At 53.3% G+C, this 14,087-nt stretch overlaps 1 protein-coding gene across 1 annotated transcript in view; it reads left to right on the top strand.

Moving 5' to 3' along the window:
• The window catches only part of PLOD1 (procollagen-lysine,2-oxoglutarate 5-dioxygenase 1), a 45,540-nt gene extending 33,172 nt beyond the window's left edge, over positions 1–12,368 (top strand). The window contains exons 15-19 of the mRNA XM_033228331.1: positions 789–854; positions 1,595–1,699; positions 6,729–6,875; positions 9,385–9,510; positions 11,482–12,368. Coding sequence (XP_033084222.1) covers positions 789–854; positions 1,595–1,699; positions 6,729–6,875; positions 9,385–9,510; positions 11,482–11,637 — 600 coding nt within the window. The 3' untranslated portion in view covers positions 11,638–12,368. The remainder of the gene's footprint in view (positions 1–788; positions 855–1,594; positions 1,700–6,728; positions 6,876–9,384; positions 9,511–11,481) is intronic.
• Positions 12,369–14,087: the final 1,719 nt, after the last annotated feature.

Genomic DNA, 14,087 nt, shown 5'->3' with positions numbered 1-14,087 from the left:
ACCATCTACTGGAGGAGGAACCAGGACTCAGAGGCCTGGGTTTGTGGCCTAGCTCTGCCATCAACTGGGACTTAGTTGAGCCTCTCAACTTTGGGAACCTCAGTTTTTGTTTTTTTTTTTTTTTGAGACGGAGTCTCGCTCTGCCGCCCAGGCTGGAGTGCAGTGGCCGGATCTCAGCTCACTGCAAGCTCCGCCTCCCGGGTTCACGCCATTCTCCTGCCTCAGCCTCCCGAGTAGCTGGGACTACAGGCGCCCACCACCTCGCCCGGCTAATTTTTTTTTGTATTTTTTAGTAGAGACGGGGTTTCACCGTGTTAGCCAGGATGGTCTCGATCTCCTGACCTCGTGATCCGCCTGTCTCGGCCTCCCAAAGTGCTGGGATTACAGGCTTGAGCCACCGCGCCCGGCCTAGGGGACCTCAGTTATCTTAGCTCCAGAATGAGTATACTGTCCCAGCCTGTCTTGCCCGTGAGGGTGTTGTGATGATCAGAAGGGCAGACAGTTGTGACTGTTTCTAGACGTTGGGAGCTCGCAGCTGTTGGGTGTAAGCACATGCCTGCGCACAGACATGTATACACGGGCATACACATATATATACATGTGCGAACACCACCTCCTATGGGGATACCTGTGCACCCAGACAACACACACGCACCCAGTGGGCGCAGGTGGACACCTGCCTCCGCCAGGCATGTACACCTTCACTCCCACTTTGAGGGGTCTGCTTGGAGCATCCCATGCAGTTGAGCCAGTGGTGAGGACCCTAGCCTGCTTCCCACTCCCCACAGGACTGGAAGGAGAAGTACATCCACCAGAACTACACCAAGGCCCTGGCTGGGAAGCTGGTGGAGACGGTAAGAGCCATGGACACTCTCTTGGACCGGCCTCGCCTGCTGCAGAGGGCAGGGCACAGAAGGGAAACCACTTGCCCCAGGGAGTCGGGGACAGCAGGATGGGAGTGGGGGCGGCGGTATGGGAGTAGGGGTTGGCGGGATGGGAGTGGGGGGTTGGCGGGATGGGAGTGGGGGCGGCGGGATGGGAGTGGGGGCGGCGGTATGGGAGTAGGGGGTGGTGGGATGGGAGTGGGGGGTTGGCGGGATGGGAGTGGGGGCGGCGGGATGGGAGTGGGAGGCGGCGGGATGGCCCCTCCACCTGTTGGCACTTTCCTGCTGGAGGCTGTGGGGGTCTGCAGGGCCTCTCTCCCTGGCCTAGGCAGGAAGGAGGAAAACATCCCGGATGTGATGGCCACTGTGGCCCATCATGCCTGGACTAGTGTGGGGAGTGGCCACTTCTCTCCACTCACTAATGTCTGCTTCCCCCGAGCCTGGGGCCTCTGCCCCCTCCCTCCCTCCATACCCATGTTTCTCTCCTGGCCTTGGCGCTCGTGACTCTGTGACCTCGGCTGGGAAAGTCTGTCTCTGGGCTCTGCCTCCTTCTCCCTTTAGGGACCCACTCAGTCTCTCCAGGATTGACAAGCCCCTGCTGCCCGGGGACACTCGGGGGGCTCCCTGGCTTGGGTGTGGGGCCCTGAAGAGGGAGGAGGATTCCGTGGTGCCACTGTGGACCCCCTTGACTGAGTCCCTGCCCTCCCCAGCCCTGCCCGGATGTCTACTGGTTCCCCATCTTCACGGAGGCGGCCTGTGACGAACTGGTGGAGGAGATGGAACACTTTGGCCAGTGGTCTCTGGGTGACAACAAGGTGGGGACCCTGATGCCTGGGGCTGGGGCCGCAGGGAGGCCGCCTCTCCATCAGTGCCACTCACTGTCCAGGGCCTTCTCCTGGCAAGCTGGCCTAGCCACCCTCTCTGGGACTCTTGACATAGGGGTGCTGGCATGGGTGTCTGCAGGCGGTTAGGAGTAGAGGGATTGAGAAACCCGAGATGGAGTTTGGTTCCCAAGCTGCTATTGCCACTGTGTGGCTTTGAGTTGCCTTGACCGTAAGCTACTAGGTTTTCAGTTCCTGGTTTGCCATTGGAATGGCTTAGCTTGGTTCCCTAGACGTCCCCCAGGAGGAACTGGGGAGGAAAGGGCCAAAGTGGGATGAGGGGCATTAGGAAGGGCTGTCAGGTCCAAGTTCATCAGACAGCAGGAGCAGGTGGCCTGGTGAGAGCGAGAGGCCCTGTGTTCTTTCCATGAGAATCCCAATACCTGTTCCTGTTCTGGAAAGTTCAGGCACCATGTTTTTCTTTTTTTCTTTCTTTCTTTCTTTTTTTTTTTTTTTTTTTTTTTTTTTTTTTTTTTTTTTTTTTTTTTGAGACGGAGTCTCGCTCTGTCGCCCGGGCTGGAGTGCAGTGGCCAGATCTCAGCTCACTGCAAGCTCCGCCTCCTGGGTTTCCGCCATTCTCCTGCCTCAGCCTCCCAAGTAGCTGGGACTACAGGCGCCCGCCACCTCGCCCGGCTAGTTTTTTGTATTTTTTAGTAGAGACGGGGTTTCACCATATTAGCCAGGATGGTCTCGATCTCCTGACCTCGTGATCCGCCCGTCTCGGCCTCCCAAAGTGCTGGGATTACAGGCTTGAGCCACCGCGCCCGGCCTCTTTTCTTTCTTTTCTTTCTTTTCTTTCTTTCTTTCTTTCTTTCTTATTTTTTTGAGACGGAGTCTTGCTCTGTCACCCAGGCTGGAGTGCAGTGGCCGGATCTCAGCTTACTCCAAGCTCCGCCTCCCGGGTTTACGCCATTCTCCTGCCTCAGCCTCCCGTGTAGCTGGGACTACAGGCACCTGCCACCTCGCCTGGCTAGTTTTTTGTATTTTTTAGTAGAGACGGGGTTTCACCGTGTTAGCCAGGATGGTCTCGATCTCCTGACCTTGTGATCCACCCGTCTCAGCCTCCCAAAGTGCTGGGATTACAGGCTTGAGCCACCGCGCCCGGCTCTTTTTTTATATATATACTTTTTTAAATAATAGAGACGGGGTCTGGCTATGTCACCCAGGCTGGTTGTGAACCAGGCACAATTTCATTTTATTTATTTACTTACTTACTTAATTTAGACACCTTTCACTCTGTCGTCCAGACTGGAGTGCTGTGGCGCAATCTTGGCTCATGCAACCTCCACCTCCTGGGTTCAAGAGATTCTCATGCCTCAGCTTGCCGAGTAGCTCAGATTATAGACATGTGCCACCATACCCAGCTAATCTTGGTATTATTTATTTATTTAGTTGTGTGTGTTTGTGTGTGTAAATTTTTTTTTTTTTTTTTTGAGACAGTGCCTCACTCTGTCACCTAGGCTGGAGGGCAGTGGTATGATCTCAGCTCACTGCAACCTTCCTTTCCCCAGTTCAAGCACTTTTCTTGCCTCAGCCTCCCCAGTAGCTGGGACTACAGGCATGTGCCACCATCCCTGGCTCATTTTTGTATTCTTAGTAGAGACTGGGTTTCACCATGTTGGCCAGGCTGGTCTCGAACTCCTGGCCTCAAGTAATCTGCCTGCCTCAGCCTCCCAAAGTGCTGGGATTACAGGCAGGAGCCACCATGTCTGGCCTAAGGTACCTTTTTTTTTTTTAATGATCCCAGAACATTTATTTCCATAGGATTTTGATAAAAGAGCACAATCTTGAATAAAAATACACCACTGTACTTACAGGCAACATTACTTAGTAAGCAAACTCTGCCCTCGCCCCTTTCACAGAAGAGAAACTTCAGAAAATAATTTTTCGTCTCCTGACAGTTTTACAACATTCGTATCTCCTATGTACTTCAAGCCCCAACCCACCTCTCATTTTCTTTTTTCTTTCCTTTTTTTTTTTTGAGATGGAGTCTCGCTCTGTCACCCAGGCTGGAGTGCAGTGGTACCATCTCGGCTCACTGCAACCTCTGCCTCCCAGGTTCAAGCGATTCTTTTGCCTCAGCCTCCCAAGTAGCTGGGATTACAGGCACCTGCCACCATGCCCAGCTAATTTTTGTATTTTTAGTACTGATGGGTTTCACCATGTTGGTCAGGCTGGTCTCGAACTCCTGACCTCATGTTGTGATCCACCCGCTTCAGCCTCCCAAAGAGGTGGGATTACAGGCGTGAGCCATCGCACCCGGCTCCCCGCTTCCCATTTTCTAAGTTCTTTTTTTTGTGTGTGTGAGATGGAGCCTCATTCTGTCGCCCAGGCTGGAGTGCAGTGGTGTGATCTCAGCTCACTGCAACCACTGCCTCCTGAGTTCTGAGTTCAGGCGATTCTCCTGCTTCAGCTTCCCAAGTAGCTGGGATTACGGTGCTGGCCACCATGTATAATTTTTTTTTTTTTTTTTGAGACAGAGTTTTGCTTGTTATCCAGGTGGGGTGCGATGGCACAATCTCAGCTCACTGCAACCTCTGCCTCCTGGGTTCAAGTGATTCTCCTGCCTCAGCCTCCTGAGTAGCTGGGTTACAGGTATCCACCACTACGCCCGGCTAATTTTTGTATTTTTAGTAGAGACAGGGTTTCACCATGTTGGTCAGGCTGGTCTCGAACTCCTGACCTCATGTTGTGATCCACCCGCTTCAGCCTCCCAAAGAGGTGGGATTACAGGCGTGAGCCATCGCACCCGGCTCCCCGCTTCCCATTTTCTAAGTTCTTTTTTTTGTGTGTGTGAGATGGAGCCTCATTCTGTCGCCCAGGTGGAGTGCAGTGGTGTGATCTCAGCTCACTGCAACCACTGCCTCCTGAGTTCTGAGTTCAGGCGATTCTCCTGCTTCAGCTTCCAAGTAGCTGGGATTACGGTGCTGGCCACCATGTATAATTTTTTTTTTTTTTTTGAGACAGAGTTTTGCTTGTTATCCAGGTGGGGTGCGATGGCACAATCTCAGCTCACTGCAACCTCTGCCTCCTGGGTTCAAGTGATTCTCCTGCCTCAGCCTCCTGAGTAGCTGGGTTTACAGGTATCCACCACTACGCCCGGCTAATTTTTGTATTTTTAGTAGAGACAGGGGTTTCACCATGTTGGTGAGGCTTGTCTCAAACTCCTGACCTCAGGTGCTCCACCCACTTCGACCTCCCAAAGTGCTGGGATTACAGGCGTGAGCCACCATGCCTGGCCTCATTTTCTAAGTTGTTTAACAGAAATGTGTGTTCCCAAGTTTAAGGCACCATTTTTAAAGGCGTATGAGACCCTGGACCTGTGTGCCAACCTCTGACGTGGCAACTGGACTAACCTGAAGTTCTGGTTGCCTTCCTAATCCACATGCTTTGGTTGCTGAGCTCATCTCCAGAAGCCAGGAACTGGACTAGCCCGTGTATTCCGGGGGCTGGCTGATGCTTGTGCTCCAGTGACAGGGCCAGACATCGGACTCCAGCTGACTCTGGCCCTGGAACAAGTTTTCAGTGCTCTGTAACAAATGACCGTGGCTCAGAATAACACCCATGTGTTATCTCCTGGTTTCTGTGGGTCAGAAATCTGGGCCCAGTTTAGCTGGGTCATTGAGGTATCACCTGGGGTTGGAGTCTCATCTGAGGCCCAGGGTTCCATTCCAAACTCACTTGGTTGTTGCAGAATTCATTCCCCTGCAGCTGTAGAACTTAACTTGCTTCTTCAAGGCCAGCAAGAGACAGAGTCTCTCTTCAAGATCCTCCTTTAGCCAGGTGCAGTGGTTCATGCCTGTAATCCCAACACTTTGGGAGACTGAGGCGGGAGGATCGCTTGAGCCCAGGGGTTCAAGACAAGCCTGGGCAACATAGTGAGACCTCATCTCTACAAAGAATAAAATTAGTGGCCAGGCACGTGGCTCACACCTGTAATCCCAGCACTTTGGGAGACTGAAGTGGGCAGATCACCTGAGGTCAGGAGTTCGAGACCAGCCTGGCCAACATGATGAAACCCCATCTCTACTAAAGGAAAAAAAAAAAAAAGGCCGGGTGTGGTGGCTCACACCTGTAATCCCAGCACTTTGGGAGGCCGAGGCGGGTGGATCACAAGGTCAAGAGATCAAGACCATCCTGGTGAACACGGTGAAACCCTGTTTCTACTAAAAATACAAAAAATTAGCCGGGTGTGGTGGCGGGCACCTGTAGTCCCAGCTACTCGGGAGGCTGAGGCAGGAGAATGGCGTGAACCTAGGAGGCGGAGCTTGCAGTGAGCCAAGATCGCACCAGTGTGCTCCAGCTTGGATGACAGAGCCAGACTCTGTCTCAAAAAAAAAAAAAAAAAAAAAAATTAGCGGGACATGGTGGTGCACGCCCGTAATCCCAGCTACTTGGGAGGCTGAGGCAGGAGAATCACTTGAACTCAGGCGGTGGAGGTTGCAGTGAGCTGAGACGGCGCCATTGCACTCCAGCCTGGGCAATAGAGTGAGACTCTGTCACACACACACAAAAATAAAAATAATAAAAATAAAATTAGTTGGGCATGGTGGTGTGTGCCTGTAGTACCAGCTACACGGGAGGGTGAGGTGGGAGGATCACTTAGGCCTGGAAGGTTGAGGGTGCAGTGAGCTGAAGTTGCGCTATTGCACTCTGACCTGTGCGACAGAGGGATACCTTGTCTCAAAAAACAAAGGTTTTCCTGCATCTGCAGGAAGGCCCCCCCAACCTACTTTTGTTTGATTAACTCAAATCAATCTCCTGTTTGATTAACTCAAAGTCAACTGATTAGGGGCCTTAATTGTATCTGCAAAGCCCATTCCGTTTTCTCATATAATATAACATGGTCCCGTCACATTCCTGGGTATAGGGGAGGGGAGTAGACAGAGCCTGGGCACCAGGGTGTGGGAGCCTGGGGGCCATCCTAGAATTCTGCCTGAACACTGGCCTCGATCACCTCTAGGACAACCGCATCCAGGGTGGCTACGAGAACGTTCCGACTATTGACATCCACATGAACCAGATCGGCTTTGAGCGGGAGTGGCACAAATTCCTGTTGGAGTACATTGCGCCCATGACGGAGAAGCTCTACCCCGGCTACTACACCAGGGTGGGCAAGCCTGGGGCATAGCCAGGATGCGGGGACGGTTGGGTGGGGTGTCAGTGCAGTGGCTGGGACTGGTGGGGGTAGAGTGGGAGGTGGAGAAGCTGGAAGGGGCTGAGGTGGAGTGGGGGTATGGGGAGCGTGGGAGGAGCAAGGGTGGGGCACGAGGTGGAGGGACTGAGGGGTGGGGATGGGATTGGGAAGAGCAGGGGTGGGGTGGGAAGTGGTGGAGAAGCTGGGAGGGGTGGGGAGGAGTAGGGGGCCTGGGAGGGACAAGGGTGAGTGGGTGTGGAAAGCCTGCAGGGGCAAGGGGGCCAGGGGTGAGGGAGTGGAGAGACTGGAAGGGGCAGGATTTGGTGGGGAGGTGGAGGCCACTGTGGGGCAGGGGGATAGGTGGGAGGGGTAGGGTGGAGTGGGGGGCATGGGTGGAAGGGCCAGGAGTGGGTGGAGGCTGGAGAGTTGGCAAGGGGAGGGGTGGGAAGGGGTTGGGTTGGAGTAGGGGTGGAGGAGCATCCCAGCGTATGGGAGAGGCCTGGATATTTGGTCCCCAGGCAGGAGTGAGGTCTCACCGCACATACCCCCTCCACCTAGTAGTGTGTGGGAAGACAGGGTGCTGGGGTGGGCATCTAGGGCCGGCCAGCTGGCCTCTAGCCTGGGCCTGTTATTTTTTCTTTTTTTTTTTTGAGATGGAGTCTCGTTCTGTCGCCCAGGCTGGAGTGCAGTGGCTGGATCTCAGCTCACTGCAAGCTCCGCCTCCCGGGTTTACGCCATTCTCCTGCCTCAGCCTTCCGAGTAGCTGGGACTACAGGCGCCCGCCACCTCGCCAGGCTAGTTTTTTGTATTTTTTAGTAGAGACTGGGTTTCACTGTGTTAGCCACGATGGTCTCGATCTCCTGACCTCCTGATCTGCCCTTCTCGGCCTCCCAAAGTGCTGGGATTACAGGCTTGAGCCACCGCGCCTGGCCTTTTTTTTTTTTGAGACGGAGTCTTACTCAGCCTCATGAGTAGCTGGGATTACAGGCGTGCGCTACCATGCCCAGCTAATTTTTGTAGTTTTTGTAGAGACAGGGTTTCACCTTGTTGGCCAGGCTGGTCTCGAACTCCTGACCTCAAGTAATCCGCCCACCTCTGCCTCCGAAAGTGCTGGGATTACAGGCATGAGCCACCATGCCCGACTGACCTCAGCCCTTTTGAATCTTTCTTCCTTGTCATTAACCCTGCCTCAGTGGCTCCTGTACCAGCCCACCACAAAAGCACCCCCGCCCGCCTTAGCTGGCCAGCGTGCCCACTGCCTCCCTAGCCGCAAGCCTGTGCCCCACGCTTGGGCCCTGCTTCATCCGAAGCAGCCTTCTTTGGATGTGAGGAAGAAGTGAGGAAAATAGTGAGGAAAACCCTCAACTCCCGTTACTGACAGCAGTCATTCATCCCTTGAATGCTTACTGTGATTCCCCGTTACCTGACTGGCCTTGGTTAATTCTCACAATTCTTTCCAGTGCTGTCACTCATGTGTCTGTCCACGGCCGCCTTGGCTTTCTCCAGTCCTCACTCAATTCCTTCCTTGGTCCCTGGTTTCTCCAGGTGCCTGGGTCCTGCCTCAGGAATCCAGCCTGGATAGTTGCCAGAAAGGGTTGTGAGGATTGTATGCCCCCTTTTGTTTTGTTTTTCTTTTCTTTTCTTTTTTTTGAGACGGAGTCTCGCTCTGTGGCCCAGGCTGGAGTGCAGTGACCGGATCCCAGCTCACTGCAAGCTCCTCCTCCCGGGTTTACGCCATTCTCCTGCCTCAGCCTCCTGAGTAGCTGGGACTACAGGCGCCCGCCACCTCGCCCGGCTAATTTTTTGTATGGTTTTTAGTAGAGACGGGGTTTCACCGTGTTAGCCAGGATGGTCTCGATCTCCTGACATTTTGTTCCGCCCGTCTCGGCCTCCCAAAGTGCTGGGATTACAGGCTAGAGCCACCGCGCCCGGCTGTTTTTGTCTTTTCATCCTTCCTTTCATTTTTTTTTTTTTTTTTTTGAGACGTTGTTTCGCACTTGTCACCCAGGCTGGATTGCAGTGGCGCAATCTTGGCTCACTACAATCTCCGCCTCCCAGGTTCAAGCGATTCTCCTGCCTCAGCCTCCCAAATAGCTGGTATTACAGATGCCCACCACCATGCCTGGCTAATTTTTTGTATTTTTAGTAGAGATGGGACAGGTGTGAGCCACCATGTCCGGCCTCCTTCCCTTTCGTTTCTTGTCTTCCCTTTTCCTCCCTCCCTCCCTCTCTTCCTTTCTTCCTTCCTTCCCTTCCCTTATCTTCCTTCCCTCCCTCTCTCACCTCTGTCCATACATTTTTGTTGAGAACCTTTTCTGTGCCAGGCAGTTGCAGGCACTGGAGCATACAGCCCCATGCAGACCTGGCCGCTGTACGCTGACCTGCAGCAGGCCAGACCAGGCCTCATGTGTGCACCCTCCTCTCCTGGCCTTTGTGGCATCCTTGACTAACATGGCCTCTCTTGCCCCCTGCCTTGGTACAGGCCCAGTTTGACCTGGCCTTTGTTGTCCGCTACAAGCCTGATGAGCAGCCCTCACTGATGCCGCACCATGATGCCTCCACTTTCACCATCAACATCGCCCTGAACCGAGTCGGGGTAGATTACGAGGTGAGCAGGAGCCAGCCGGGGTCAAGGGGCCAGCAGTGGGGATATTGAGGGCCGACTGGGGAGAGCCTTCAGGGTGGTTGAGGCAGAGGGGTCCTGGGGAACCAGTGCTGGGGAACCAGTGCCAGGGAACCAGAAAAAAAAAGGGTACGGGTCTGTGGGAGGGCTTCCTGGAAGGGGTCACAATCTAGTAGGAGGAGGGGCCAGGCTCTTAAGCTACTATTTTAAGAGATTTTTGGGCTGGGCATGGTGGCTCATGCCTATAATCCCAGCAGTTTGGGAGGTCAAGGCAGGCAGATCGCTTGGGTCCAGGAGTTTGAGACCAACCTGGCCAACATGGCGAAACCCTCTCTCTACTAAAAATACAAAAAATAGCTGCGCGTGGTAGCACACGCCTGTAATCTTAGCTACCAGAAGGCTAGAAGGCTGAGACATGAAAATCTCTTGAACCCAAGAGGTGGAGGTTGCAGTGAGCCAAGATTGTGCCACTGCACTCCAGCCTGGGCAACAGAGCGAGACTCTGTCTCCAAAAAAATAAAAAGAGGTTTTTTGAACTTAGCCCTGGGCTGGGTGCTATGAAGAATGCCCATAAAAACAGCTATAATCTTTTTTTTTTTTTTTTTTGAGACAGGGTCTTACTCTGTCACCCAGGCTGGAGTGCAGTGGCATGATCACAGGTCACTGCAGCCTCAACCTCCTGTACCCAAGCAATCCTCCCACCTCAGCCCCCCAAGTAGTTGGGACCACAGGCCTGTGCCACCATACCCAGCTAATTTTTTTTCTTGTTTGTAGAGATGGGGTTTCACTATGTTGCCCAGGCTGGAGCTATAATTTTTTGAGAGCTTACAACAAACATATCAGGTATCCCTAATCCAAGGATTCTCAACCAGGAGCAATTGTGGCCTCCAAGGGACATTGGCAGTGGCTGGAGACATGTTTGGTTTTTACAACTGTGAGGGGCTACTGGCACCTAGTGGGTAGAAGTCAGAGATGCCCGGGACAGGCTTCCACAGCAAAGTGTCTATAGCGGTGAGGTTGGGAAACTTGGTCCTCAGCTCTTATTTGTAATATCTCGTTTAATTCTCACAGCCCTGTTCTGTTTAACCCCCATGTTACAGAAGGGGAAACTGAAGCTCAGGTTGGTCACAGTTAGTAGAGAGTGGAGATGATGTTTGCCTGACTCCAAGGCTAGAGCCTTTGATCACTTACTCTTTATTTTATTTTTTTTTTTTTGTTTTTTTTTTGAGACGGAGTCTCGCTCTGTCGCCCGGGCTGGAGTGCAGTGGCCGGATCTCAGCTCACTGCAAGCTCTGCCTCCCGGGTTTACGCCATTCTCCTGCCTCAGCCTCCCGAGTAGCTGGGACTACAGGCGCCTGCCACCTCGCCCGGCTAGTTTTTTTTGTATTTTTTAGTAGAGACGGGGTGTCACCGTGTTAGCCAGGATGGTCTCGATCTCCTGACCTCGTGATCCGCCCATCTCGGCCTCCCAAAGTGCTGGGATTACAGCTTGAGCCACCGCGCCCGGCCTGTTGTTTTTTTTTTTGAGACAGAGTCTCACTCTGTTGCCCAGGCTGGAGTGCAGTGGAGCGACCTCAGCTCACTGCCTCCTGGGTTCAAGGAATTCTGCCTCAGCCTCCCGAGTAACTGGGATTACAGGTGTGTGCTGCTATGCCTAGCTGGTTTTTGTATTTTTAATAGAGACAGGGTTTCACCATGTTGACCAGGCTGGTCTTGAACTCTTGACCTCAGGCGATCCACCCGCCTCGGCCTTCCAGAGTGCTGGGATTACAGGAGTGACCCACCACGCCCAGCCACTACTCTTTGTTTAGTGTCTTCCTTAGGCAGCACTTGTGGCTGTCACTCCAGAAGGCATCCCAAGGCTGGCAGTGCTGAGGGCCACTTGGCTGTGACATACGGGAGAACAGACGGGCAGGGGGCGGTGGAGAAAGGGCACTGGTGCTTTCTGTCTCCCAGGGCGGGGGCTGTCGGTTCCTGCGCTACAACTGTTCCATCCGAGCCCCGAGGAAGGGCTGGACCCTCATGCACCCTGGACGACTCACGCATTACCATGAGGGGCTCCCCACCACCAGGGGCACCCGCTACATCGCAGTCTCCTTCGTTGATCCCTAATTGACCAGGCCTGACCCTCTTGGACCTTTCTTCTTTGCTGACAACCACTGCCCAGCAGCCTCTGGGACCTCGGGGTCCCGGGGAACCCAGTCCAGCCTCCTGGCTCTTGACTTCCCATTGCTCTAGGAGCCACCAATCAGAGAGATTCAGAGAGATTCCTGTAGGCCAGAGACGGAACACACCTCCATGGCTGGGGCTCTCCGTGGTGCTCTGGACCCAGCCTCTGGAGACACTGTTCACTTTTACTGCTTTGTAGTGACTCGTCCTCTCCAACCTGTCTTCCTGAAAAACCAAGGCCCCCTTCCTCCGCCTCTTCCATGGGGTGAGACTTGAGCAGAACAGGGGCTTCTTCAAGTTGCCCAGAAAGACTGTGGGTGAGAAGCCACGGCCAGAGCTTCTCCCAGGCACAGCTGTTGCACCAGGGACTTCTGCTTCAAGTTTTGGGGTAAAGACGCCTGGATCAGACTCCAAGGGCCGCCCTGAGTTTGGGACTTCTGCCTCCGTGGCTGGTCATGAGAGCAAACTGTAGTCCCCTGGAGACAGCGACTGCAGAGAACCTCTTGGGAGACAGAAGAGGCATCTGTGCACACCTCAATCTTCTACTTGCCTGTGGGAGGGGAGTGACAGGTCCACACACCGTACTGGGTCACCCTGTCCTGGATGCCTCTGAAGAGAGGGACAGACCGTCAGAAACTGGAGAGTTTCTATTAAAGGTCATTTAAACCACTGAAGAGAAGATGCTCAGGGCGAGTGGGTGTGCGTGCATCTTGGTGTGAGTGTCTGCAGGGAGAGGTTTTAAGAGCCCTCTTTTTTTTTTTTTGTTTGAGACAGAGTCTCGCTCTGTCTTCCAGGTTGGAGTGCAATGGTGCGATCCTGGCTTACTGCAACCCCCACCTCCCGGGTTCAAGTAATTCTCCTGCTTCAGCTTCCCAAGTAGCTGGGGTTACAGGCACCCATCACCACGCCCGGCTAATTTTTGTTTTTTTAGTACAGACAGGGTTTCACCAGGTTGGTCTGGCTGGTCTTGAACTCCTGACCTCAGGTGATCCACCCACCTTGGCCTCCCAAAGTGCTGGGATTACAGGCGTGAGCCACCGCGCCCAGCCAAGAGCCCTCTTTTTAGAGCCTTTAAGAAAGGTCATGTGGCCCGGCGCGGTGGCTCACACCTGTAATCCCAGCTCTCAGGGAGGCAGAGGCGGGAGGATAGCTTGAGCCCAGGAGTTCGAGACCTGCCTGGGTAATACAGCGAGACCCCGTTCTCCACAAAAAGGAAAAAAAAAAAAAAAAGCCAAAAAAAAAAAGAAAGGTCATGCTAGCTTCTTGGCCTCCCGAGTAGCTGGGATAATAGGCATGCCCCACCATGCCCGACACATTTTTGTAATTTTTGTAGAGATGGGGTTTCACCGTGTTGGCCAGGCCGGTCTCAAACTCCTGACCTCAGGTGATCCATCCACCTCGGCCTCCCAAAGTACTGGGATTACAGGTGTGAGCCATCCCACCCGGCCTGAAAGTCTTTTAAAAGCCAGGCACAGTGGCTCATGCCTGTAATCCCAGCACTTTGGGAGGCCGAGGCAGGTGGATTACCTAAGATCAGGAGTTTGAGACCAGGCTGGCCAACGTGGCGAAATTCTGGCTCTACTAATAATACAAAAAAATTAGCTGGGTATGGTGGCACGTGCCTGTAATCCCAGCTACTTGGGAGGCTGAGGCAGGAGAATCGCTTGAACTCAGGTGGCAGAGGTTGCAATGAGCCGAGATCGGGCCACTGCACTCCAGTCTGGGCGACAGAGCAAGACTCCATCTCAATTAAAAAAAAAAAAAAAAATTGAGGCTTTTCATTTTCAAATTTGACTCATCATAAATTCAAACAGCACAAATCTTAATCTTTCTGTCATCCTTTCCCCGCAGCTGCTCAGTTCCTCTCTCTGAAAGCCACCATGTCTAATCTGTTTTTTTGAATATTCTTGAGCTGGTTCGTGCCGACACAAGCCTGTGTGTGTATTTGTGTATATTAGGGTTGTTTTTGTTTTTGTTTTTGAGATGGAGTCTTGCTCTGTCGCCCACGCTGGAGTGCAATGTCGCAATCTTGGCTCACTGCAACCTCTGCCGCCCAGGTTCAAACAATTCTCCTGCCTCAGCGTCATGACTAGCTGGGATTACGGGCACCCACCACCACACCCAGCTAGTTTTTGTCTTTTTTTTTTTTTTTTTTTTTTTTTTTTTTTTTTGAGACGGAATCTCGCTCTGTCGCCCAGGCTGGAGTGCAGTGGCCGGATCTCAGCTCACTGCAAGCTCCGCCTCCCGGGTTTACGCCATTCTCCTGCCTCAGCCTCCTGAGTAGCTGGGACTACAGGCGCCCGCCACCTCGCCCGGCTAGTTTTTTGTATTTTTAGTAGAGACGGGGTTTCACCATGTTAGCCAGGATGGTCTCGAACTCCTGACCTCGTGAT

Source organism: Trachypithecus francoisi, unplaced genomic scaffold, assembly GCF_009764315.1.
Source record: "Trachypithecus francoisi isolate TF-2019V2 unplaced genomic scaffold, Tfra_2.0 Lachesis_group12, whole genome shotgun sequence".
Lineage (NCBI taxonomy): Eukaryota > Metazoa > Chordata > Mammalia > Primates > Cercopithecidae > Trachypithecus > Trachypithecus francoisi.
Note: the sequence above shows the minus strand (reverse complement) of the source record. Positions and strands in the feature narration are given on the sequence as shown.